Raw genomic sequence first — 27492 nt, 5'->3', positions numbered from 1 at the left:
AAGACTGATGTGAGGAAGACAAAATAATTTCAAAACTAACTTAAAATATGTAATTAGGTTTAAATTGCATAAGTAGGGAAGCGGATTTGGCCCAATGGATAGGATGTCCGTCTACCACATGGGAGGTCCAAGGCTCAAACCCAGGGCCTCCTTGACCTGTGTGGAGCTGGCCCATGCATAGCGCTGATACGCACAAGGAGTGCTGTGCCACGCAGGGGTGTCCCCTGCGTAGGGGAGCTCCATGCGCAAGGAATGTGCCCCGTAAGGAGAGCCGCCCAGCATGAAAAAAGTGCAGCCTGCCCAGGAATGGCGTCGCACACACAGAAAGCTGATGCAGCAAGACGATGCAACAAAAAGACACAGATTCTGGGTGCTCCTGACAAGAATATAGGCAGACACAGAAGAACACACAGCGAATGGACACAAAGAAGACAACTGGGGGTGGGGGGTGGGGAAGGGGAGAGAAATTAAAAATAAAAAATAAACTGCATAAGTAGTACATTAAAGACTATAAAGTAAAAGCAAATATCTTTTTTTTTTAAACCCCCCAATCCTATTCTCTGAATAGTGTCACTCTCAAGAGTTCAGATAGAAAAAAAAGTCCACAACTAGAATATTTTGACAGTGTAATATAAGGAATCAGTTAAATTGGTGCAGGAGCATCAATAAAAAGCAGAAAGGGATCCCGAGACCACTAAAGGAAGCACTACCACCCCTGGGGCTGGGAAAACAGATGGAAGAGGTGGTAATTAGAAACCAGAAAACTTGCATTATAGAAGAGATCTAGCAGAGCAGGACTTAGACTGAGGGCCCCCTGCTTGGTCATGGTATTGATTGAAGACTGACACCAAGTATTAAACATGATTAATCTAGCATGGCATTGTATTATGTTAATCCATGGGAGTTAGTGTTTGGTGTCAGACATCTAGAAGTATATAATCTTAGACCGATTATATTTTTATAGTGAGAGACAACACCTTAAAATAATAGGTGAGTCTGGAAAAGAAATAGATTAATTAAAAAAAACAGTATTAAGCAAATACTTACAGGAAAAGTACATATTATTAAGTAGTGGGAACTCATAAAATGTTCAATTTGAGAGTAAAATTCAGGAAATTTTTTTGCCAATTAACATGGAGATTTTATTGTAGATCCTTTGAATGATTAATGAACTCTTAAATTCTTAAGAGAAAATGGAAGGAACTTTGGATTTAGGAGTATGGTCTCAAAAAGGGTGTGTGAGAGGAAGGATCCTTGAAGGATCAAGTTTGAGAGGAGGAGGGAGTAAGGCTTATGGGCCTGGACCTGATAGTTTAATCAAAGCTCCTGTAGGTCTCAGTAGAGATGCATTGGTCACAAATAGGTTTAGCAAAGATTTTAATAGTATAATTAAGAATTGTTAGGAATTTGCAAGCAGGAATTTTTGTAATGTTATATGGCAGTCATTTTGATGAGGTCTTGGTGATCTTGATTAAAGAGCCAATTCTGAATTCATTTTTCTATCATCCTGTAGTAAAATATTCATTGAGAATTTCATCCTAGATGCTTTGAAAGATTGCCAAGTAAAACCTAAATTAGTAAAACCAAGTCTCATTTATTTAGGATAATTTGTTTTCATTAGAGTTACCTCTGTGATGCATACTGTAAATACTAAGTTTAGAGTGGATGTACCTCAATGCTTGAGTGCCTGCTTCATATATATGAGGTCCCTGGTTCAATTCCTGGAGCTTCCTAAAAATAAATAAATATTAAGTGCAGTAATTAATGTTACTGAATTTGTGTGAAAATCCAAATTATCCTTTTTTTAACTTTGGAACCCCAGAAGTCTTAAGCTAGTTTTAAAACACAAAATATTTTTTCAATACATGAGTAAGAAAATTAATGACATTTTATAGAGTCAAAAATCAGGATTACCTCCACTTTATATTAAAAATATTTTAAAGTGAGTTTTCTTCAATAATAAATAAAATTAGGGATACATGATAGACTCCCTGGAGTCCAACATTTCTAAATATGTTTAACATTTGTCCTACACATCACCGTGTTCTCTGAAAAAGAATGATCATTTTCACCATCTGGCATTACCATGGACTGTATATCCACAGGGTCTTCAGAAAGGTCCATATAAGCCTGAAAGCAAGGAAATATGTACTGTTGCGAAACATGAAATCTGGTGCCTTATTGATGAAAGCCTAGTACTAATGGAAGTAAAAATTATTCCACAGATCAGCTAAATACTAAATGAGAAAAGTAATTCCAAATCGTATTTTCTACTGTTGGGTTAAAGGTTTGGGGGTTTGCCTGCTGAAAAGCGCTCTTTCATTCGAAAATAGGCATTTTGCTTGTTTTGAAAGTTCATGCTTCTAAAATCCCTGCCAAACAGACTTGACCATGTTTTAAGCAAGATCTACTTTTCCTTTTAAGTTTTCTATTAAGTTCAGTTGAGTCTTTAGTAGCTGTTCAGGAGACTTTTCTATACTAGTATTGGGAAATAATTGTTGCTAATATAAATCCCATGGGATTGTGGGAAGTTTTTCAACATTGCAATAAAAACAAAGTAACTCCATCAAAGGAAAAAAAACAACTTTTGAAATTCTGGGAATTTTCCTTGTGGGAAAAAAGTTTGTTCAAATACCTAGTTTCACTGTCATAGCAAAGATTTATCTCATCTGGTTTTGGGACAAATTAAGTGAGATTATAATTATGAAAATGTTTTGTAAATTACATTAAAATATATATTATTATATCTAGGCCTGTCCTATAATTAGATTTACTGATCTGTAGGCTCAAATGAACTATAGCTCTTTAATTTGATCTTAGAAGTTCTGGGACCTCCAGGTCTTCTGGGAGACCCAACGATGTACTCAGACCCAAGAGGCTAGGGTATGGCTTGGGGAGAAATTCTAAGACCAGATTAGTTTTTTCTTTGGAGTATTCATTAGCAGATGAGCAAGCCATGTCTTCAATCCATTTGAAGGAAGTTTATTCTTGGCGAGCCTGCAACAGCTCAAAATAGAGAACTTGTGTAAATCATATACTGTCAACATTTGGTCAAAATAAGCTTAAAAGTCATAATCTGTATTAATACCTAAGTTGTTAAGGTCCAAGGTTTAAAAAATATTTTCAAAAAGCTTAACCTGATTTCTAGCGGCTGTTAGTGACTCAACCTCTAAAAGATTAAGTCCTATGAAGAAAAGATAGAAAAGACAAATATCTTTTTTTTTTCACAGTTCTTAATTTCTACTTTATAATTTGTATCTCATCCTTTCATCTTTTTTTCAGAAAGGATTTGTAGCAAACTTCTCCACAAATACTGTAAGATCATTAAAGTAGAAACAATAGAGAAACAGATGTGGCTCAACCAATTGGGCTCCCATTTACCATATAGGAGGTCCAGGGTTTGATGCCCAGGGCTTTCTGGTGAGGGCAAGCTGGCCCACGCAGAGTGTCGGCGCACGGGGGAATGCAGCCTGCATAGGAGTGCCGCCCTGCGTGGGAATGTCGTCCTGCACAGGAAAGGTGCCCTGCGCAGGAGTGCCGACTAAAGTGGAGAGCTGTCACAGCAAGGTGACATAACCAGAGACACAGAGAAGAGAAAATAGCAAAAAAGGGAGCTGAGGTGGTGCAAGAGACTAATCGCCTCTCTCCCACTCTGAAAGGATTTAGAATAGGTTCCTGGAGCCACCTAATGAGAATACAAGCAGACACGGAAGAACACACAGCAGATGGACACAGAGGGGGGAACAGGGCGGGGGTGGTGGGGAATAAATAAAATCTTTAAAAAAAATTAGAAACAATAGATAACAAACTAGGTAGAAGAAGAGGCAAAAAGAATTAACTTGTTATTTGGGGTCATATGAAAGAGTATTCAGATTAACTATGACAGCAGATTGGGAATAGGCTCTTCTCCCTGTCACTGATTACTGTCTTTTACCACTTTTACTCTACCTTCCCGCCTTATCTTCCATGGGACTAAAGAAGAAGTGTTAACTGAGAAACATCGTGAGTTGAAGTGGGGGTTGAGAACCTAAAGTAGCCCCACTCCTCACCTCATTCTCCTGCACATTCTCCAGATTCCCAATATTGGGGAAGGTAAAATGCTATGCATTTATATTGTTAATCTACAGATTGGTTAACCTATTCCTACATAATCAAGAAATTTGTTCCAGGAATTTGAGCTGAGGTAAAAATGAGTTAGGGTCTAGATGTAAAAGAGAGCTTGACTTAGAATATGGTTTATAGTATGAATGTGGAGGGTTCTGAGGTGCAAAATCATATTATGTCATTTGGTCAATGATATACACTATATGACTTTCTAAAGACAGCGAGGTAAATGAAATGAGAGGGAATTAAGATTGCTATAATTGGCTCAGTATCTTAAAATATGGCTCAAGATTCTGATGAATTAAACATTTAAGAGCAAACTGGGGAGCGGATGTAGCTGAAATGGTTTGATCCCTAGTATCTCTGAAAAACAAAAAAAACAGCTCATTGGGGAGTGGATGTAGCTTAGTGGTTGAGTGCCTGCTTCCATGTACAAGATCCCAGGTACCTCCTAAAAACAACAAAAAACTCCCCACACATTTATTTCCAAATGCTCTTTGGAAGGTTCCAAAGCCTCCAGGGAAGCCAGAGATTTACAGATAATAGATGATGTGGGGGAACCTGATGGGAGTAACAGGGAAATGGAGAGGGAAATGGTACACTGCTGGCAGCAAAAAGGACAGCTGAGTAGAGGTACTGGTTTGTGGACTGATGATTTACAATTACACTATCTGATCTTGGAAGTTCTGGGTCTCCAGGACCTCTTGAATGTGGAAAACATCTGAATAAGAATTATCTGAATCTCAGTTTTTATCCTGGGCTGAATGTGCTTGAACTCTACTTAGTCAAGAGGGCATGGAATGAAAATACACTGAGTTGCATAGTGTTCCAAGGTAATTGTGCTTCTGGGTGAACATTTGCTGATAGAATTGAATGAGAACATGTGATTCTGGTTTCATTTCAAAACCTTCCATTTCATTCATCCATAGAGTGTATTCTTCCATTCTATTATATATCACTTGTTAGGATATTGTTCTAAGTAACCTAAAAATAAATAAATCTTTTAGTATTTCAAGTTGGTAATATTCTTGTGAGTGTTCAATAAACAATTGTGCTTTCCTAAGGAACTATGTGCTTGTGTATACTTTGATAGAGACCAATAGGAGGAATCATTAGCTAGATACTATTTATGTATGAGTCTAATCTTTATAAGCTTCATTATGTTGCATATTCAACTTTATTAATCTCTATTAACTAATTATGGTTTTTGGCGAGTTCTTTTTTAGGAGTAGGGATTTTGATTGCTGCAATTATGAATGTATTAAGTACAAATTCATGTGTGACAGTCAATCCACAGGCCTTCTAATCTCTTTAAGTAGCATTTTTTCTCAGACATTTCTCTGCATTTCTTCAACTGAAAATATGCTTAATTCAGTTGTTCAAATTTAGAGTAGTGTTTTAGAGAAAAACATGCAAAATATACTTTCAATCTCCACTAGGGGGACCTATTGCTGCAACTAAAAAATGGAACCAGGAAAAAAAATGCATTTCACTTGACTATTATGCGATATATATTTTTTATTTTTTTAAAGTGTACATACTTGTTTGAAAGAAATGCTTTCATATCCCACATAATAGTATTTCTCATAAATTTTATTTTTGTACTTTATAAATAAAAATTGAAATTTAAAAATAGAAATAAGGGTTGAGTTTTTTGTTAATTGTATTGGTTTATTAGAGGTAACAAGCTTTTTAGTATGAAAAATGAAAATATAATCAGTCTTTAAGAATAACTTGTATTTAAAATATCCATAGGATTGCCTCACAGAAAACAAAAAAATACATTTTAAAAAAATCTTGCCAGTTCATTATATTTTATTCCCTATTATACTAGTTTTTGTCTTTAAAGAGTCTACTTTAAATGATTTAATTTAAAGGGATACAGTTTTTATGAAACATTTTCATACTATAATATTTAGAATTACAAAATGGGTAAGTTCTTTAGTCTTTTTCCCTCACTTATAGTTGTGAGAATATTGTTTTGTGCTTTCAGATTACATATGTTTTTTCACCATTAAGTGCTATTTTTTTAAAACTCGTATCTCTTTAACCTTCCTTACTATGTTTAATGACTCAAATATTCCTTTTCTGAGAGCTCTTTAAGTTTTTATATTCTAGGACTTTCACATAAGTCATATGACTACCTTCTTGATTTTATTGATTGGAAGTAATTTACATTAATTCCTCCCAGTGATGAAAGGAGTTTACAAACACTGTGCCCATTTTTTAGATCAGAAGACAGGTTGAGAGTGATTACGTTATTTGACTAATGTAATGTATTCTTCCTTCTGATTTCAAATCCAATATTCTTTCCACAATACTAGATTTGATTTCAGCATATCCCAGATGTGGACTAACCATTGTTCCAAATGTATTTTCTCAACATAGACTACTGAATTCATAATTTGAATGTTAGTGGGCCTTCAGTCCAGAAATGTTCTTTTTTAGAGATCTTGTCTTGCTATAGATAACCTATTTAGATTATTTCCATTGTCCTTAAATACTAATATTTGGTATTTTAGATGTGGTAATTAATTTTTGTAGTTACTGTAATTATGTATTTGGCTCAACAATGTTGTAATGATAACTTTGAACTTATGCTTTACATACACACACACACCACTTTTGTTCTCAAAGAAGATATTTAAGTTTACATTATGAAGAATAGAATGCAACTCATGCATCAGGCAAAAGGGAATGAAATGTTTCTTAAACATATGAAAAGCTTCACTCATACTAAGATGCAAACTTAAGCAACACTGAATATTTTCACCTATTTAATTTTTTATAGTATACTCTGTTAGCTAGGTGGTAGAGGAAAATAAGACAGTAAAACAGGCATTCGTCACATTGTAGGGAATGAAAATTGGTACAACCTTTATGGTGTGCAGTTGGCAATACTTCTCAAAATAATAAATGGGAAGCAGACTTGGCCCAGTGGTTAGGGCATCCGTCTACCGCATGGGAGGTCTGAGGTTCAAACCCGGGGGCCTCCTTGACCCGTGTGGAGCTGGCCCACGTGCAAGGAGTGCCCTGCCACGCAGGTGTGCCCCCGTGCAAGGAGTGCACCCCGTAAGGAGAGCTGCCTAGTGCAAAAGAAAGTGCAGCCTGCCCAGGAATGATGCTGCACGCACGGAGAGCTGACACAACAAGATGACGCAACAAAAAGAAACACAGATTCCCGTGCCGCTGACAACAACAGAAGCAGACAAAGAGCTCGCAGCAAATGGACACAGAGAGCAGACAACTGGGGCATGGGGGAGAAGGGGAGAGAAATAAATAAATAATAATAATAAGTGCACACACCACTTGACCCAGTAATTCTGTTTCTTTAAATTTAACCTCTGGGTGTATGGGTGCACAAGCAAAATTATTTGTTTAGAACTATTCATTATACTTTTGTTAGTAAAAATAGGAAACAAATGTGTCTTGATAGGAGATTGATTTAATGGACTAGTATATAGCTTTTAAAAAGAATGAAAAAGCTCTATACTGACACAGCTTCAAGCAATATTAAATGAAAGCTGCAATGTGCAGAACAACATTATAGTAGGCTAGTAGGCTGCTTTTTGTGTAAAAAGGAAGGGAATAAGTATATATTCCTATTTGCTTTTATATTTAAAGAGACTTTTGAAGCATTCACAAAAGACTAATAAAGTGATTACCAGGTTAGGGTTGGGGGTGAGACAGAGAGCTGGGTACCTGAGAGAGGATTGGGAGAGACTTTTTAAAAAGAATTTCTCTCCCCTTCCCTACACCTACCCGCCGCCCCCCCCCCCCCCCCCCCCCCCGCGCCGCAGTTGTCTGCTCTCTGTTTCCATTCACTGTATGTTCTTCTGTGTCTGCTTGTATTCTTGTCAGCGGCACCCAGAATCTGGGTCGCTTTTTGTTGGGTCTTCTTGCTGCATCAGCTCTCCGTGTGGGTGGCGTCTACACGTTTTTCGCGCTCGGATGCTCTCCTTATGGGGTGCGCTCCTTGCATGTGGGGCTCCCCTACGTGGGGGACACCCCTGTGTGGCACAGCACTCCTTGCACGCATCAGTGCTGCGCGTGGGCCAGTTCATCACACGGGTCAGGAGTCCCTGGGTTTGAACCTTGAACTTCCCATGTGGTAGGCGGACACTCGATGCATTGAGCCAAATCCGCTTCCCACACTTGTTTTTTAGAACCTGAGAATGTTGTACTTATTTGAAATAAGAGTGAGAGGGACTATAAATATGTATGTTAGGGATTAAATACATGCATATATTTTTGCTCCCTAAAATGACAGTGAAGGAATATTTTATAAAATACTTAAATCCGCAAGGACATAAAAAGTAGAAGAGGGAGAAATAGCAAAATAATTCATTAACATTTCTCAGAATTTAAAGATAAGAGTTTCCAGAGTGCTTGGCCCAATTATGAAAATAGGGCACCTCATACCAAAATTTTAGAATAGTTGGGGACAAAAAGAAGATTCTTAGATAGGTCACAGTCAAAACTATTAGAATTCAGAATGATTTCTTAATACGCTGAAAGCTTGAAAACAATAGATCAATAGGTTCAAAGTGTTGAAGAAAAATGACTTATAAACTAATACTCTATACCAGCCAAGCTATTAAGTGTGAAATAGAATAAAGATGTTTTCAGAGTTGCAATGTCTAAAAACATTTACCTTAATTTTTTTTTAGAATTCACATTTTATCAGGTGTTTTTCCTGTCTTATTGTTTTGTTGATGTTTATCATTCATATATGGACATACATAAACAGTAAATGTAAAGTAAAAGTTGTACTCTTAAAAAACAAATATGCATATTATCATACAGGGCTCCCATACATCACCCCTCCACCACCACCTTTGTATTGTTGTGAAACATTCCTTGCAAACTATGAAATAGCACTGTCAAAATATTACTACTAGCATATTACTTACATTTGGTGTATTTCCCCCCAATCCAACTGATTATTAACACCCTGTATTAGTAGTAGTATACACTATATACATTTGTTATAGTTCATGAGAGAAGGTTCTCATATTTGTTCGTCAGCCAACCCATCTTCCACCACTGGATTTCCTGTGTGTAGCAGTTTGATGTTATTGATGAATTTCAAAAAAGAAATATTGGATTATATTTGTAACCTGATCTGTATCTGGGCATGATTGAATTATGATTAGGGCATGATAGAGTTAGGAAAAGGCATGGCGAAGAACAGAGTTGAGGGTTTCTGATGTTGGAGTTTTGATGTTGGAGTTTGATGCTAAAGTCGGAGCCCCAGGGAAAGAGATAGAGCCGTTCGCCTGGTAGTCTACAGCTGACCTTGTGGAGGAAATAGAGGAGCTGAGCCCAGAGGAACCCAGAAAGCAGACTTCGGCAGCCATCTTGCTCCAACATGTGGAAATAGACTTTGGTGAGGGAAGTAACTTATGCTTTATGGCCTGATAACTGTAAGCTCCTACCTCAAATAAACACCCTTTATAAAAACCAACCGATTTCTGGTATTTTACATCAGCACTCCTTTGGCTGACCAATACACTGGGTTATATAGCTCCATGTTTTATACAGTCCAGTCAAGGATTACACTCAGTGGCTCTTATTTTCATCACAGAGTTGTACTGTCATCACTTCAGTCAATTTTAGAATATTTTCATTACTCCAAAAGGAAAAATCCCATACCCCCTTATACTCCCTATTGGCCCTTAGAATTGATATATCATCTTTGCCATTGTTGCAAAAATATAATATTATTGTTAACTGTCATTCATAAGTTACATTACTTGTAATTTTCCCAGGTATCACCATATTCTTAATGCTTTGTAAAAGAAGAAATTTTCATCCACTACTAAAATCACTGTTACACATTGTATTAGTCAGCCAAAGGGGTGCTGATGCAAAATATCAGAAATTGGTTGGTTTTTATATAAAACCTTTTATAAAGGGTATTTATTTGGGGTAGGAGCTTACAGATACCAGACCATAAATCCTAAGTAACTTCTCTCACTAAAGTCTATTTTCATGTGTTGGAGCAAGATGGCTGTGATGTCTGTGAGGATTCAGGCTTCCTGGGTTCCTCTCTTCCAGGGTTTTGCTTCTCTCTGGGTTCAGGATTCCTCTCTTCCCGGAGCTTGCTTCTTTCAGGGCTCAGGGTTCCTCTTCCTGTGGCTTGCTTCTGTTTCCTCTGTGAGCTTACTTCCTGGGGTTCAAGCTTAAGGCTTCAGCATCAAACTCCAACATCGAAACCCCCCAACTCTGTCCTTTGCCATGCCTTTTATCTGTGAGTCCCCACCCACCAAGGGATGGGGACTCAATGCCCTAATGACATGGCCCAATCAAAACCCTAATCATAATCATGCCCAGGTACAGACCAGATTACAAACATAATCCAATATCTATTTTTGGAATTCATAACCATATCAAACTGCTATGCATATACAGTAGATAATTCCCTAGTTTCCTTTTAATTGATATATATGTCCACAGACTACTCTTATCAGCCACAATCTCATAAATCAGCAGTGTTAGTTACACTCACTAAAATATGTTATCATCAGCTCTATTCATTTCCATACTTTACAATAAATCCTTATTAAAAATTCTACATACTTTAAGCATGAGCTTCTATTCTCAACCGACATTCTATTTCTTTGTAACCTATATGCTAGAGTTACCTTTGTGAGTTTACCCATTGTATTTAGGTCAAATTAGTGGGACCATGCAATAGTTGTCCTTTTGTTTCTGGCTTATTCTAGTCAACATAATATCCTTAAGGTTTATCCATGTTGTCATCTGCCTCCTGATTTCATATTTTATTGCAGCTGACTAGTTTTCTATTGTATGTATATATCACATTTTGTTTATCCATTCATTGGTTGACAAACACTTGTGCTGGTTCCAAATTTTAGCAATTGTGAATAATGCTGCTATGAATATTGGTGTACAAATTTCAGTCCACATCCTTGCTTTTAGTTCTTCTGAATATGTTCCTAATAACAAAATCGGTGACTCATATGGCAGTTTTATATTAAGCTTCTTGAGGTACTGCCAAATGCCCTCCGCAGAGGCTACACCATTCTACACACCTAGCAACAGTGAAGGAGTGTTCTCATTTCTTCACATCCTCTCCAGCACTTGTAGTTTTCTGGTTTTTATTTGTTTGTTTTTGGTAATTGCCATTCTCTAAGGTGTGAAATAGTAACTCACGGTAGTTTCAATCTGCATTTTGAAATACCTAGGGATCGTGAATATTTTTTGATGTGTTTTTTGGCTATTTGTATTTCCTCTTTGGAAAAATGTCTATTTAAGTCTTTTGCCCATTTGTTAATTGGGTTGCTTGCCTTTTATTGTTGAGTTGTATGATCTCTCTCTCTCTCTTTTTTTGAGGTACTGGGGGCCAGGGATTGAACCTGGGATCTCGTATGTGAGAAGCCAGTGCTCAACCACTGAGCCACATCGGCTCTCCTGAGTTGGTTCCTTTGTTCATTTGCTTGTTATTTGTCTTTTCATTTTTAGGAGGCACCAAGGACCAAACCTGGACCTCCCATGTGGGAAGCAAGCACTCAACCACTTGAACTACATCTGCTCCCCAATGTATGATCTCTTTATATAACATGGATATCAAACCCTTGTTTGTGGTTTCCAAATTTTTTGTGATTTCCAAATATTTTTGTGGTTTCCAAATATTTTCCCCATTGAGTAGGCTGCCTTTTTACTTTCTTGACAAAGTCTTTCAAAAAACTATAGTATTATATTTTGAGGAGGTCCCATTTATCTACTTTTTCTTTCATTGCTTGTGTTTTGAGCGTAAGGTTTAAAAAACTACCATTTACCACAATGTCTTGAACATGTTTCCCTATATTTTCATCCAGAAGTTTTATGGTGGTGGCTTTTATATTTAGGCCCTTAATCCATTTTTGAGTTAATTTTTCTATAAGGTGTGAGATAGGGATCCTCTTGCTTTCTTTTGGATATGGATATCCATTTATTCCAGCACTATTTGTTTAATAAACTGTTCTAGCCCAGCTGGGTGGGCTTGACTGCCTTGTTAAAAATCACTTGACCATAGATGTGAGGGTCTATTTCTGACTTCTTGATTTGGTTCCATTTTTGTCTATCTTTATGCCAGTACCATGCTGTTTTTACCTCTGAAGCTAAGTAAAATGCTTTAAAATCAGGAAGTGAAGGTTCTCCAACTTTGTTCTTCTTTTTAAAGACATTTAAAAACATTTAAAAAGACATTCAGGGTCCCTTATCCTTCCAAATAAATTAGATAATTGGCTTTTCCATTTCTGCAAAAAAAAGCGGTTGGGTTTTTATTGAGATTGCATTTTTTAAATTAATTAATTTATTTTTAATGTTACATTAAAAAATATGAGGTCCCCATATATCTCCCACCTCCCTTACTCCTCCCATAACCACAACCTCCTCCATCATCATGGGACATTCATTGCACTTGGTGAATACAATTGAGATTGCATTTAATCTGTAAATCAGTTTGGGTAGAATTGACATCTTAGTGATAGTCTTCCAGTCCATGAACATGGAATGTCCTTCCATTCATTTAGTTCTACTTTGGTTTCTTTTAGCAGTGTTTTGTAGTTTTCTGAATGCAGGTTCTTTATGTCTTTGGTTTGGTTTACTCCTAAATATTTGATTTTTAAGTTGCTATTATAAATAGAATTCTTCTTCCGACTTCCTCCTCAGATTGCTCATCAGTAGTGTATAGAAACTCTACTGATTTTTGCATATCAATTGTATCCTGCCACTTTGCTGTACTTGTCTATTAGTTCTAGTAGCTTTTTTTGCGAATTTTTCAGCATTTTCCAGATAAAGGATCATATCATCAGTGAATAGTGACATTTTACTTCCTTATTTCCTTTTTGGGTGCATTTTATTTCTTTTTTTTTTTTTTTTTTAATTTTTTTATTTTTTATTGACTTTGTAATAATATTACATTAAAAATATATATGTGAGGTCCCATTCAACCCCACCCCCCCACCCCCCCTCTCCCCCCCCCCCAACAACACTCGTTCCCATCATCATGACACATCCATTGGATTTGGTAAGTACATCTTTGGGCACCTCTGCACCTCATATACATTGGTTCACATCATGGCCCATACTCTCCTCTATTCCATCAAGTGGGCCCTGTGAGGATTTACAATGTCCGGTGATTACCTCTGAAGCACCATCCAGGGCAGCTCCATGTCCCGAAGACGCCTCCACCTCTCATCTCTTCCTGCCTTTCCCCATACCCTTTGTCCATTGCATTTTATTTCTTTATTTTGCCTACTTGCTCTAGCTAGAACTTATAGCACATTATTGAATAACAATGGGCATCCTTGTCTTGTTCCCAATCTCAGTGGGAAAGCTTTCAGTCTTTCACCGAGTATAATGTTAGCTGTGGGTTTTTTGTATAAGCACTTTTCCATGTTGAGAGAGATTTCTTCTATTCCTATCTTTTGGAGTGTTTTTTTTTTTATCAAGAAATTGTATTTTTTCAAATGCCTTTTCTGCTGCAAATTAGAGCATCATGTGATTTTCCTTCAGTTTATTAATGTGGCTTATTACGCTAACTGATTTTCTTCTGTTGAACCATCCTTGCATATCTGGGATAAAACACACTTGATCATGGTGGATAATTAATGTGCTTTTGGATTCAGTTTGCGAGTATTTTGTTGAGGATTTTTACATCTATCTTCATTAGAGAAATTGGTACGTAATTTTCTTTCTTCATAGTATCTTTACCTGGTTTTGGTGTTAGTGTGTTGTTTGCGTCATAGAATGAGTTTGGTAGTGTTCCTTCCTGTTTACATTTTTGGAAGAACTTGAACAAGATTGACATTAGATCATCTTTGAATACTTGGTAGAACTCCTCTGTGAAGCCATCTGGTCCAGGGCTTTTCACTTTTGGGAGGTTTTCAATGAATGTTTCAATGTCTTTACTTGTGATTGTTTCATTGAGGTCTTCTATTTGCCTTAGGGTCAGTATAGTTTATTTATATGTTTCCTAGGAATTTGTCCATTTTGTCTACATTACCTAGCTGGTTTACAGTTGTTCCTAGTATCCTCTAATGATCCCTCTTCTTTCTGTGGGGTCAGTGGTAATTTCTCCCATCTCATTTCTGAAATTATTTATTTGCACCTTCTCTCTCTTTTTTCCTGTCAGTCTATCTAAGGGTTTGTCAATTTTTTTGAACTCATATAACCAACTTTTGGTTTTGTTGATTCTATTTTTTTCTCAATTTTATTTATTTCTGATATGATCTTTATTATTTCTTTCCTTTGGCTTGGTTTAGGATTAGTTTTCTCTTCTTTTTCTAGTTCCTCCAGATGTACAGTCAGTACTTAATTTTCTCTTTTTTTTAAATGTAAGCATTGAGGACTATAACTTTCCCTCTTAGTACTGCTTTTGCTGTATCCCATAATTTTTGTTATGTTGTGTTCTTGTTTTCATTTGTCTCAAGATATTTACTGATTTCTCTTGCAATTTCTTCTTTGACCCACAGATTATTTACGTGTCTTGTCTAATCTCCATGTATTTGTGAATTTTTCCTTTTTCCATTTGTTATTGATTTTCAGTTTCATTCCATTTTGATAAGAGAAGGTGTTTTGTATAATTTCAATCTTTGACCCAACATATGGTCAGTCCTGAAGAAGGATTCATGGGCACTTGAAAAGAAAGTATATCCTGCTGTTTTGGAGTGTCATGGTCTATAAATGTTAAGTCTAGTTCATTTATCATATTATTCAAGTGTTCTGTTTCCTTCTTTATCCTCTGTCCAGATGTTCTGTCTGATGCTGAGAGTGGTGAATTGAAGTACCCAACTACTATTGTAGAGACATCTATTTCTCCCTTCAGTTTTGCCAGTGTATGCCTAATGTACTTTGGGACATCCAGGTTAGGTACATAAATAATTATTATAGTTATTTCTTATTGGTGAATTGCTCCTTTTATTAATATATAATGCCCCTCTTCATCTTTTATAACAATTTTGCATTTAAAATCTATTTTGTCCAATATTAGTATCATTACTCCAGCTCTTTTTTGATTACTATTTGCATAGAATATCGTTTTCTAACTTTTTACTTTCAACCTGGTTGTGTCCCTACATCTTAGGTGAATCTCTTGTAGACAGCATATATATGTCTTATATTTTTAAAATCCATTCTGTCAGTCTATATCCTTTGATTGGGGAATTCAATTCATTAACATTCAGTCTTCTTACTGTGAAAGCATTACTCACTTCATTCATTTTATCCTTTAGAGCTTTCTGTTGTCATATCTCACTATTGTCTGTCTTTTTACCTTCTCAGTTACCCTTACAATAATCTTTGTTCCTTCACTCTTCTCCAGTTCTCTTCCCCCTTTTTTCCCCTTTCAGGCTGTAGCACTCCCTACAGTATCTTTTGTAAATTTTTTTTTGTAACATAATTTCTCAGTTTTTGTTTGTGAAGATTTTAAACTCATCCTAATTTTTGAAGGACAGTTTTTCCAGATAAAACTGCCAGTAGTTTTTCTCTTTTAATACCTTAAATACATCATACTATTTTCTTCTTGTCTCCATGGCTTCTGATGAGAAATTGGCAATGAGTCTTATTGAGGTTCCTTTGCATGTGATGCATTGCTTTTCGCTTGCTGCTTTCAGAAGCCTCTCTTTATCTCTGGCTATTTTCATTCTGAATAGTAGGTGTCTGAGTAGGTCAGCTAGTATTTATTCTGTTTAGAGTGTGCATTGTCCTTCTTGGATATTGATATTTATGTCTCATAAGGGTTGGGAATTTTTTTGCCATTATTTCCTCAGATATTCTTTTTGTCCCTTTTCCATTCTTTTCCCCTTCTGGGACACTGATAACTCCTATGTTTGTGCAATTTGCATTGTCATTCAATTTCCTGAGACCCTGTTCCTTTTTTCCTTTTCTTTTTTATATTCTCTTCTATTTCTGTTCTTCTCTCTTTTCCAGTTTACATGTTCAGTCTTCGAAATCATTAATTCTTACTTTGAGCAATTCAAATCAGCTCTTACATGCCTCTAATTTTTTTTTTTAAAGTCCCAAGGATTGAACCTGGGACATCATATGTGGGAAGATGGCATTCAGCCACTGAGCCACATCAGCTTCCTTGAGTTGGCTTTTTTAGCTTTTTTTGTTTGTTCTTTGTTTTTTCAGGGAACCAAATGTGGGAGGCAGGAGCTTAACTGCTTGAGCCATATCCACTCCCATCTAATGTATTTTAATCCCATCCATGTGTCTTTCATTCCCATAATTTATGCTACTTTTTTTTGCAGGCTTTCAAATTGTTCTTTATATTTAGCCAGTGTCTTCTTAATATCCTTTATTTCTTTAATCATATTTTCCTTCAACTTCTTGAATTGATTTAAAAGATTTGTGTAATTGTCATTTATCAGTTGTCTTAAATCCTGTGTCTCATCAGGATCTTTGGTTTGCTCTTTTGGTTAGGACATATCTTCCTTCTTAGTATGGCTTATAATTGTTTGCTGATGTCTTGGCATCTGAATATGTTAGTGAATTTACTCTGATGGTCAATTTCCTCTCTTGTCTTGTAGTTTTCTTTTAGGACTTTTCTTTGATTTTTGGTTAAATTATTAACCAAAATTTTAAGTCTTTAAAATTGCCCAGCTTAAGTTATCAAAATAGGACCAGGGCCTCACTAATGGGGTGCAGACACCATCAAGGAGACAAGGGACACCTAAAAGTAGCTTTTCTCCTTGCAGTTTCCCAACCAGCCAGCTGATGGTGCCCATTGCTTTATCATTCCATGGCAATGACACTTCGGCCTCCACTTGCCCGTGATTCTGGTGTGGCAAAGCAGGCTCTGCTGGCCAAATTCACTGAGGAGAAACCCCTCTCCTCCCTCCAATGCACCCCTCCTCTTCCCAAGGAGGAAGACTTCTTTTTCTCTCTCAGTTGGCTGCCCTGAGCCATGGGTTTTATCCAGGCTGTTTACCTTGAGTGTGGGGGATGGTTTTGTTCCTGACCATGGCTGCTACTAATACACACTTTTCATTTTGGCTTCATCTCTCTGTGCCTTGCCCTCCTGGGGGATGCACCATACTTTCCTGATCTGCAGAGCCCAAAAGCAGGTCTCTGGGGCAGCTTTTCACCCTTCCTTCACTGTTTTTGTGAGAGACTTGAGCCCTGCCTACCTTTTCCAATGCCATCTCCCCAGAAGTCCTACTTTATTTTCTCTGGATAGTCCCGGAGGGTTCCCCTAATGTGAAGTAGAAAATAAGAGACTTAAAGATGTGATGTCCATGAAAGGAGGGATCCATGAAAGCATCACTAAATCTGAGGATGCGGGTTAAGGAACATACTAAGATAGTGGCTGTACTCTTGGCTTAAAAGGTGACCTATTCAGGTTGGAGCAGGTCTGAGGGGTCTAGAAATTAATTCAAGAAGGTGAAATTACTAGAGTATCTGTTATGAATAAAAAAAAAATTAGATTTAGATAATGATCAGGGAGTTTGAGGTTAAATTAGGTATAACTACACAGAAAACTAAGTATAGGTAAAAACAAGACAGTTATTAACTCCAGGGAAAGAAAAACTTAGCAAGCAAAAAAAAAAAAATAATGTTCTCTATTGCTTGACTGTCAAATACACTTATATAGTAATGAAAATATTGATCTAACCAAAATTTATGAAATAATAATATTGGGAGAACGGAGAGAAGTGTGTGTGTGTGTGTGTGTGTGTGTGTGTGTGTGCATGTATGTGTGTAGGTATGTTGGGGTTGGAAAGAGAGCCGAATGCTTATTTTCTTTCTTTCTTTCTTTTTTTTTAAAGATTCATCTTATTTATTCCTCTCCCCTTCCCCGCCTGTTGTCTCCTGTGTTCATTCACTGTGTGTTCTTCTGTGCCTGCTTGCATTAACCTGAGGCACTGGGAAACTGTGTCTTTTTTTGTTGCGTCATCTTGCTGTGTTAGCTCTTCATGTGTGCAGCGCCACTTCTGGGCAGGCTGCACTTTTTTCATGTGGGGTGGCTCTCCTTGAGGGGCACACTCCTAGCATGTGGGGGACCCGTATGTGGGGATGCCCCTGCGTGGCTCAGCACTCCTTGCGCGCGGCAGCAGCACTGCGCGTAGGCCAGCTCACCACATGGGTCAAGAGGCCCTAGAGATCAAACCCTGGACCTTCCATTTTGTAGACAGACACTCTATCAGTTGATCCACATCTATTTCCTGCTTATTTTCTTCAGAGAGAAGTAAAAACACAAGGATGGAGCTTACTTTAATAGTAAGAAAAGGCTGGAATCAAAGCTCTCTTTCTTTCCGGTGGTTTGACCTTTGGAATGTTACTTGACACTGTGAATTTGTGATCATCTGTAAAATGGGGATAATGATAATATATGTATGATTTTAGAATGTGACACATAGTAACTGCTATATAATTATATACAATATATGTTTTTATATTATCACATTGTCAAAAGATTTGGAAGTAAATACCAAAAGATCCTGAGAGTGGTTGCCTTTGGGAAGTAGGATATGATGGAAGAGTGACTTCTTTTTTTCCCCTCCTAATTGAAAAGCTTATAGAATTTGTTGATTCTTTAAACTATGTAAATAGTTTTTTTTAAAAAAATTTAAGGCAGCATCTATTAAGTGAGAGTTGTCTCCTGTCTGTTTTCATCTGAGTAATTAAGTTTCAGGTGCAAATCTCTGGAATTCTCTCTCAAGCACTGTGGACATCTGGGGACTCTATAGTTGATGGCATCCAACAGGGACTAATGGTACTTTGGGTACTCTTTGTTAATTCAGGCAATCCTAGTTTTAATTTAATCAAGCCTCAGTAATATCCCTGTAGTTAATTGGGACTCATTGTTCTTGGGTAGGAAACTGGATCCTCCAGTAACTTTTTTGGTAGCAGAGATGTCCTCAGAGAGAAATATGCCATATGCCTCTCAGATCACTTAACTAATGATACTGTGTTATGGAGATACTATTTTTTTAAATTGTTTCCATATATTTTCCTTTTTCTGTCGTCTGTTTTTGATTCCTGCTGTCTTCTGACATTATACTTCAGTGAATATGAATTAGTGTGTTTTTGGCTGCAAGTAATAGAGAACCACCTAGAAGTGTTCAACTATAAGAAAATACCGTATCACATAAGAAGAAATCTTGAGATGGGTGGTTCTAGGTTGGTTGTCTATGGCTGGTTAATTCAGTGGCATCAATGATATCTTTAAGGACCAACTACTTACAATTTCTTGCTGTAATCCTTAGCATGCTGGCTACCCTCCTCATTGCTGCAAGATAACTGCAACAGTTCCAGGTCTCCTGTCCTCATAAACAATGTCCAAAGGTTGCATTGTGGAAGAGGACACTCACCTTCATTTCCTTCTTTAAGAAAGGAATACTTTCCCAGAAGCCTCCAGCATATTTCTTCTCACATCTCATTGGCTCTAATTTAATTTCATGCTATTCCTAAACCCACTAGTCTGAGTAATGGAATTTTCATGGTTGGCTTAATCCAAATAATGTTCAATTTCTGGGGCCAGGAGAGGGTTCAGACTTCCCTGAAACACACTTCAGACCCATACTTGAACAAAATCAAGATTATGTTAGCAAGGAATAAGTGATAATGGGTTAGCAACTAAAAGTGTCTGCCAAGAAGAGAAGGGCAAATACGATGGAATAGAAACGAAGAAATATACATTTTAGAGAAAATTCTGGTCAGAAAGGGAGAGTAGAAAATTACATCTCTGGGAGGAGGAAGAGAGAAAAAGGGAGACAAAAGATCAGGTGACTGTTCTGGCCACCCCCTTGGATTTAAACCCAGGGAGAAACCTTGTGGGCAGAAGTTAAGGGTGATAGGAACACTCAGACTCCTAGTGAAGGGAAACGTAGTCCTACTTCTTGGAACATATCCTGGGAAATTGCAAGCCTCTAGAGAAGTTCTGAAATTGGAATAAAACCTCATCTAACATGTCACTGTGTAAGAGATTAGAAATGGCTGAGGGATTGGGCTATAGTGAATGGGTCTGGTAAGTTTCTACAGAAAGTGGATCTCATGCCTAGAGACTTCAGCAGAGGCCAAAGACTCTCTAGGATGTGTCTGAAAGAATTGACAAAACTTGCTATACTGCCCAGGAGCCCCCTACAACCACTGGCTTAGGATATTAAAGTTTCACCCTGCACCTCTTCTCTCAGGAAGGGGAAAGGAAAAGGGAGAGTGAAAAACAATACTGAGGGATTTTGAATTGACTGAATATTTACATTATTAAATAGGAATAGACTGAATTACATTTAATTGGCAAGTTTCTGTCACCTACTGGAATCAAGCTCCAGAATAAGAAGAAATCAATTAGAGAGGAAAATCACCATTTTCCTCACCTCAAATTATAAAAATACTAGTCAACTTATATTTTACATATTTTTAAGATTATCTTCCTTTTCATCTTTTGGGAGAACATTGTGGGGAGGTAGAAAAGGAAAGAAGAAATGTGATGATGGCCCTCTTGAGAAAAGACTAATGCTAGATTTGCATAATTTTAGAGAACTTTAATAGAATTATGTAAAAATAATTTAAGATTATCTAGCTAACCACTCTTTCTCTAAAGAACTGATATGGTTAATAATTTTCTTTTAGTAAAAGTAAACCAAATGTGACCTCATTTAACTTGGTTTTCAAAAGTGCATGTATTAAAATGTTATGTAAAGATAACCATGATTCAGTAAAGAAGCATGCTACCAGGTTACTTATATTTATTTTGCTTGCATTGTGTTTTCTTTTTATTGCATATGTTTAACCAGGTGGAAAACAACAGAATTTCCATTTTTAAAAACAAATATAACATGGTCAGGAGCCGATATTACATTGTAATTGTATTATAATAAATCGGGAATGTTTATAGTTGCATCTAGCACCCAGTTAAAACTCAACTCATAACAATAATAAGAAAATTTGTTGGTCAAAATATTGTAATAGCTACTAAAAATACATGAATAAATTTTTATATCCAGACAAGAAACAACAAACATAGAGTGTGCATTTGAGGCACATGTATCATTTTGATGGATACCAGATTTAGGGAGCTAAAGATTAAAGTGTGATTTAGACATATATTCTACTCCGTATGCACGTACATCACCTCCATTAGTATTAATAGAATTTACATGCACACGGTTAGAGGAGAGAACTGAAATTTGCTGAAACACAAAGGAGGAATGATTTTTAACTTTGCCTATAATTCCAGGAACGTGGGACTGTATTATTAAAAGCTTTGTGAAAGGCCTTAATTTAGGTACTAAGATAGAGAAGCTCTGTATCAAACTACTACAAGTATACTTTGTTTGTATTATTAAGGAAAAGTGAGGAACAAGCTAAAGGATTTGTCAAAGGCTGTTCTGGGTCATGATACTATGTAGAAATGGGAAAAATATATGCCTTTTGGATGTGGATTAATTTGTGGAATAAGAACAAATTTTAATCTTGGGCTAAATGTAATTGATGTTATTGTGGCCACTAGAACATACAAACGTGCAGAAAAACCAGTTGCTTATTCTAGTTATATTCACCTACAAGTATCTATTTTCTACTCGGGCTTTAGGAAAGTAAAAATATTTTCAGACTACTGAGTGTATTTTTTTATTTATTTTTCTCCTGTACGATAATCAAATAAATTGTTGAATCTCCAGGTCCCAGGGAAAGCTTTTGGAGAATTGGAAGGAAAAGTAAATTTGCATCCTTCTCCCATTTAGTACTTCCCAGAAAATGGCTCTCATTAAATATACCTATCCCTTTAGTGGGTATCGGGAAGAAATAAATTGGTTAAATAATGATTCAGGCCAAGAGGGTGAAAAATGATAGACATAACTTTCCGTGGGAGTAATTGTATTTGAAAGTACAGTTTATTTTGGAAAGCCCTTGGGCAATGTATTCATTCATTCATTCAGCACATTCTTAGTGAGTGTCTACTATGCGCTCATCACTCTTCTGGCTCTCGTGACCCAGAGGCAAATAAGATAAAGTTCCTGACCTTGTGGATTTTACAATTGGGCAATATGCACTAAAAACTTTAAAAGTGTCCGCACTTTTTGGCCTAATTATTACATTTTTATTAATCTAATTTGATACTTAGAGATTTGCCCAAAGATTGATGTTCAAGAATTCCCATTACATCGCAATGCAGAAAAGCTGTAATCTCCTTAAATGCCCAAGAATAGGAGAATGTTAGGTATCAAATGCTTGGGTACTTTTTCATATGTTTGAAATTCTCTATAATAAGTTAACAGTATTTCTAGGTAGTTATCTGGAGTAATTAAAAAAATTTTTAATAAAAATATTAAATTAGAGAAATTGTAGATTTACAGAAAAGTCATGTAAAAAAGACATCATTCCCACCCCAATTAACACTTTGCATTAGATTAGTGTGGTACCTTTGTTAAAATTGATGAAAGTATATTTTAATTGTAGTATTAACTATAGTCCACTGTTTACATTAGGGTATATATATATTTTCCCATATACCACCCTACTATTTACACCTTGCATTAGTGTGGTACATTTGTTATAATTCCTGAAATAATATTTTATAATTGTACAATTAACTAAAGTCTTTTGTTTACAATAGGATTCACTGTGTTGTGCAGTCCTATGTTTATCTTTTAATTTTATTCTAGTAACATAGAAATGACCTAAAATTATCCCTTTTAACCACAGTAACGTATATAATTCTGTGCTGTTAGTTACATTCATAATGTTGTGCTACTGTTACCACCATTCATTTCCAAAACTTTAAGAACAACCCAAATAGAAATTCTGTACAAATTAAGCATTAACTCCCCATTTCTTTATCCCCAATCCAGCTCTGGTAACCTATATTCTAGATTCTAACTTTATGAGTTTGCTTATTCTAATTAGTTTATATCAGTGAGGTCATACAATATTTGTCCTTCTGTGTCTGATTTATTTCACTTAACATAATGTCTTCAAGGTTCATGTTGTTACATGAACCAGAACTTCCTTCCTTTTTAATGCTGGATAATATTCCATTGTATGTATATACCACATTTTATTAATCCATTCATCAGTTGATGGACACTTGGTTTGCTTTCATCTTTTGGCAATTGTGAATAATGACACTATTAACATTGGTGTGCAAATATCCATTCTAGTCACTGCTTTCAATATTTTTGGGTATATATCCAGTAGAGAGATTGGAGGTCATATAGTAATTCTATACTTAGCTTTCTGAGGAACTGCCAACCCATCTTCCAGAGTGGCTGTACCATTTAACATTCCCATCAGCAATGAATCAGAGTTCCTTTTACAATGCCTGCTCTCCAACAGTTGCTAATTTTAAAAAAATAGCCATTCTAATTCTAATTGATGTGAAATCATATCTCATTGCAGTTTTAATTTGCATTTCCCTAATGGCTAATATAATGATGTTGAATATCCTTTCATGTGCTTTCTGCCCATTTGTGTATCTCCTTTGGAGAAATGTCTGTTCACATCTTCTGCCCATTTTTAAATTGGGTTGTTTGCCTTTTTGTTAAGATGAAGTATTTCTTTATATAGTCTGCATATTAAGTATTTTTAGGATATGTGGTTTCCAAACACTTTCTCCCATTGAGTAGGTTGTTTTTTTCACTTTCATGATAAAGTGCTTTGATGCGCAAAAGTTTTTAATTTTGATGAGGTCCCATTTATCTTTTCTTTTTTTTTGTAGATTTGTACTAAGCTTAAAAGTCAGGAATTATGAGACCTCCAAATTCATTCTTCTTTTTCAAGGTGGTTTTAGCTATTCAAGGTCCCTTACCCTTCCAAATAAATTCTTTTCTCATATTTTTTTTTGTTTGTTTTTTTATTGTCTTTAAAAAATAGATCACACAAAATGTTATGTTAAAAAACATAAGAGGGAAGCAGATATGATTGAAGTGATAGGGCTTCTGCTTACCATATGGGATGACCCGGGTTCAATCCCTGGGGCCTCCTGGTGAAAAAGAAGAGAAAGCATGCCTGCTCAGTGAACCAGTGCCCATGTGGTGAACCAGTGATCACACAGCAAGCCATTGCCCGTGTGGTGAGCTGAGTGCCTGCACAGCAAGAGTGCCCACACAATGAGAGCCAGTGCACATACAAGTGAGTCATGCAGCAAGATGATAATGCATCAAAAGAGAGATGAAGGGAGAGTCAAGGTGAAGCACAGCAGAAACCAGAAACAGGTGGTGCAACTGACAAGGAACCTCTCTGCACATTAGAGGTCTTCATGATCAAATCCCAGTGAAACCTAGAGGAGAAAAAATGAGAAGAGAAGACCTAAAAGAGAAGTAGATACAGAAGATCACACAGTGAATGGATAAAAACAGCAGGGAGGGGGAAGGAGAGAGGGGGAGGGGGAAAGGAAGGGGGTGTAAAATAAATGAATAAATAAAATCTTAGAAAAACAAAAACAAAACAAAACATAAGCGGCCCCCATATACCCCACTGCCCACCCCCACCCCTGCTCCTCCCACGTCAACATCCCCTTTCATCAGTAAGGCACATTCATTGCATTTGGTGAATACACCCTGGAGCATTGCCACACCGCTTAGACCATAGTTTATATTGTAGTCCTTCCGAATAAATTTGATAATTGACTTTTCCACTTCTGCAACATAGACTGTTGGACTTTTGATTGGGATGGCATTGAATCTGCAAATCATTTTGGGTAGAATTGACATCTTAATAATGCTTAGTCTTTCAATCTAAAGCATTGCATGTCCTTCCATTTATTTAGCTCTTCTTTGATTTCTTTTAGCAAAGTTTTTAGTTTTCCATGTATATCCTTTATATCCTTGGTTAAATTTATTCCTAGATATGTGATTTTTTTAGTGGCTATTGTAAATAGAATTTTTTTTCTTGATTTCCTCCTTAGATTGCTCATTTCTAATGTATAGAAACACTACTGAATTTTTCATGTTAATCTTGTACCCCATCACTTTGCTGAGTTTGTTTATTAGCTCTAGTAGCTTTGTTGTAGTTTTTCAGGGCTTTCTATACACAGGATCATGTCATCAGCAAATAGGGAAAGTTTTACTTCTTCCTTTCCCTTTTTGATGCCTTTTATTTATTTTTTTAGCCTAACTACCCTGGCTAGAACTTCCAGGACAATGTTGAATAACAGTGGTGACAGTGGCTATCCTTGTCTTGTTCCACAAATTAGTCCTTTGCAAATGAGTATGATGTTAGCTGTGGGTTTTTCATATACACCCTTTATCATGTTCAAAAGCTTCTTTCTTCTATTCCTATTTTTCTAAGTGCTTTTTTTTATCGTGGATTTTGCCAAATGCGTTTTTTTGTGTGCATCAATTAAAATGTTCATGTGTTTTTTTCCCTTTATTTTGTAAATGTGGTGTATTACATTAATTGATTTTCTTATGTTGAACTACCCTTCCATACCTGGAATAAGACCCACTTGATCATGGTGTATAATTCTCTTAATGTGCTGTTGAATTCAATTTGCAAGCATTTGGTTGAGGTTTTTAACATCTACATTCGTAAGAGAAATTGGTCTGTAATTTTATTTTCTTATACTATGTTTATCTGACTTTGGTATTAGGGTGATGTTGGCTTCACAGAACGAGTTAAGTAATTTTCCCTCCTGTTCAGTTTTTTGGAAGAGTTTGAGCAGGATTGATAGTAGTTCTTCTTATAATAATTCATGGAATTCACCTGTGAAGCCATTTGGTTCTGGGCTTTTCTTTGTTGGAAGGTTTTTATTACCAATTTAATTCCTTTACTTATAATTGGTCTGTTGAGAGCTCCTATTTCATCAGAATCAGTGTAGTTTTTCATTTGTTTCTAGAAATTTGTCCATTTCATCTATGCTGTCTAATTTGTTGGCACACAGTTGTTCATAATATTCTTTTATGGTCCTTTTTATTTCTGTGGGGGTTGGTAGTAATGTCCCCACTCTCAGTTTTTATTTTATTTATTTGCATCTTCTCTTTTTTCTTCTCAGTCTAGGTAAGAATTTGTCTTGTTTTATTGATTTTTTTCAAAGAAGCAACTTTGGGTTTTGTTAATGCTCATTGTTTTTTATTCTCTATTTCTGCTCTAATTTTTGTTACTTCTTTCTGCTTGCTTTGGGTTTAGTTTGCTCTTCTTTTTCTAGTTCTTCCTAGCATGCAGTTAGGTCTTTTTATTTTTAGCTTTTTTAAATTTTATTTTAAAAAAATTTTTAGGAGATACTGGGGATTGAATCTAGGACCTTGTACATGGGAAGCAGGAGTGCAACCACTGAGCTACATCTGCTCTCCCTCTTCTTTTTATTGTAAATTTTTTGTGTCTATATATTTATTTTTATTTGTGGCTATAAATTTCCCTCTCAGGACTGCCTTTTGATGAGGCTACCTCAGTTAATGTATGACCCACCTCATTCGGGAGTAATTATAAACAGAATGAATACAGAGAGAAAAAGAGAAATACATGGATGCAAGAAGCTGAAAGCAATGAAATCTGGAAGAGAAGGGAGAGAACAGCAGATGTTGCCATATCCCTTGACATGTGGCAGATGAGCCAAGGATCACTGGCATCTTGTACTTGGGAAGAAAGTATTGCCTTGATGATGTCTCGATTTGGACATTTTCCTGGACTCTAACCGTAAGCAAATAAATTCCTATTGTTTAAGTTAAACCCATTTCATAGTATAGCTTTAAATAGCCTGGAAAACTAAAACAAATTTTGTACCAGAAGAGAGGGATGCTGCTATTGCAAATGCTGAAAATGTGGAAATGGCTTTGGAATTTGTTGATGGGTAAAAGGCTATCTACTTGATAGAAAAGACCTAGATTGCTTTGAAGAGACTGTTGATAAAAATATGGGCACTAAATGCACTTCCGATGAGGCTTTAGACAGAAATGTTGAAGGAGGTCTTGGGCACTGGAAGAAAGGTGATCTTTGTTTTAAAGTGGCAGAGAACTTGGCAAAATTGAGTTCTGATGTCAGATGTAAGGCAGAATTTGATAGTGATGAAGTTGGATGTTTACCTTAGTAGATTTCAAAGTTAGATATGGAAGGTGCAGCCTGGTTTGTCCTTGTAGCGTATGGTAAAATGTGAGAGGAAACTGATAAACTGAGAACTGAACTCATGGTCACAAAGAAACCAGAAATTGATTGGAAAATTCTGAGCTTCTGAAAAGTGAGTCCCCAGAAAAGTGAATCATGTGAGAGTTTAACTGAACACGGAACCAGTCAGCCATTTCAATGAGTCAGGATTGGAAATGCAGTTACCCAGAAAGGATTTGTTGGAAGTTCTTTTGTCTGATGGTTTGGACTCCTCTGTACAACAAGTGAAGCCAACACCTTTTTTGGTGAGATTTGTAAGAACAGAACCACTGCCCTACTGGACTAAAAGAGATAGAAAAGGGACAGATTGAAGGAAAAATCCTGTTGAGGGTAGGA

At 36.4% G+C, this 27492-nt stretch overlaps 1 protein-coding gene across 1 annotated transcript in view; it reads left to right on the top strand.

Annotated features, from left to right (window-relative positions):
• Nucleotides 1-11678, top strand: part of CETN3 (centrin 3) — a 35693-nt gene extending 24015 nt beyond the window's left edge. Inside the window, exon 5 of the mRNA XM_058276026.2 lies at nucleotides 11593-11678. Within this exon, the coding sequence (XP_058132009.1) occupies nucleotides 11593-11651 (59 nt within the window). The 3' untranslated portion in view covers nucleotides 11652-11678. The remainder of the gene's footprint in view (nucleotides 1-11592) is intronic.
• The last annotated feature ends 15814 nt before the right edge of the window (nucleotides 11679-27492 follow it).

Source organism: Dasypus novemcinctus, chromosome 2 (assembly GCF_030445035.2).
Source record: "Dasypus novemcinctus isolate mDasNov1 chromosome 2, mDasNov1.1.hap2, whole genome shotgun sequence".
NCBI classification, from domain to species: domain Eukaryota; kingdom Metazoa; phylum Chordata; class Mammalia; order Cingulata; family Dasypodidae; genus Dasypus; species Dasypus novemcinctus.
Note: the sequence above shows the minus strand (reverse complement) of the source record. Positions and strands in the feature narration are given on the sequence as shown.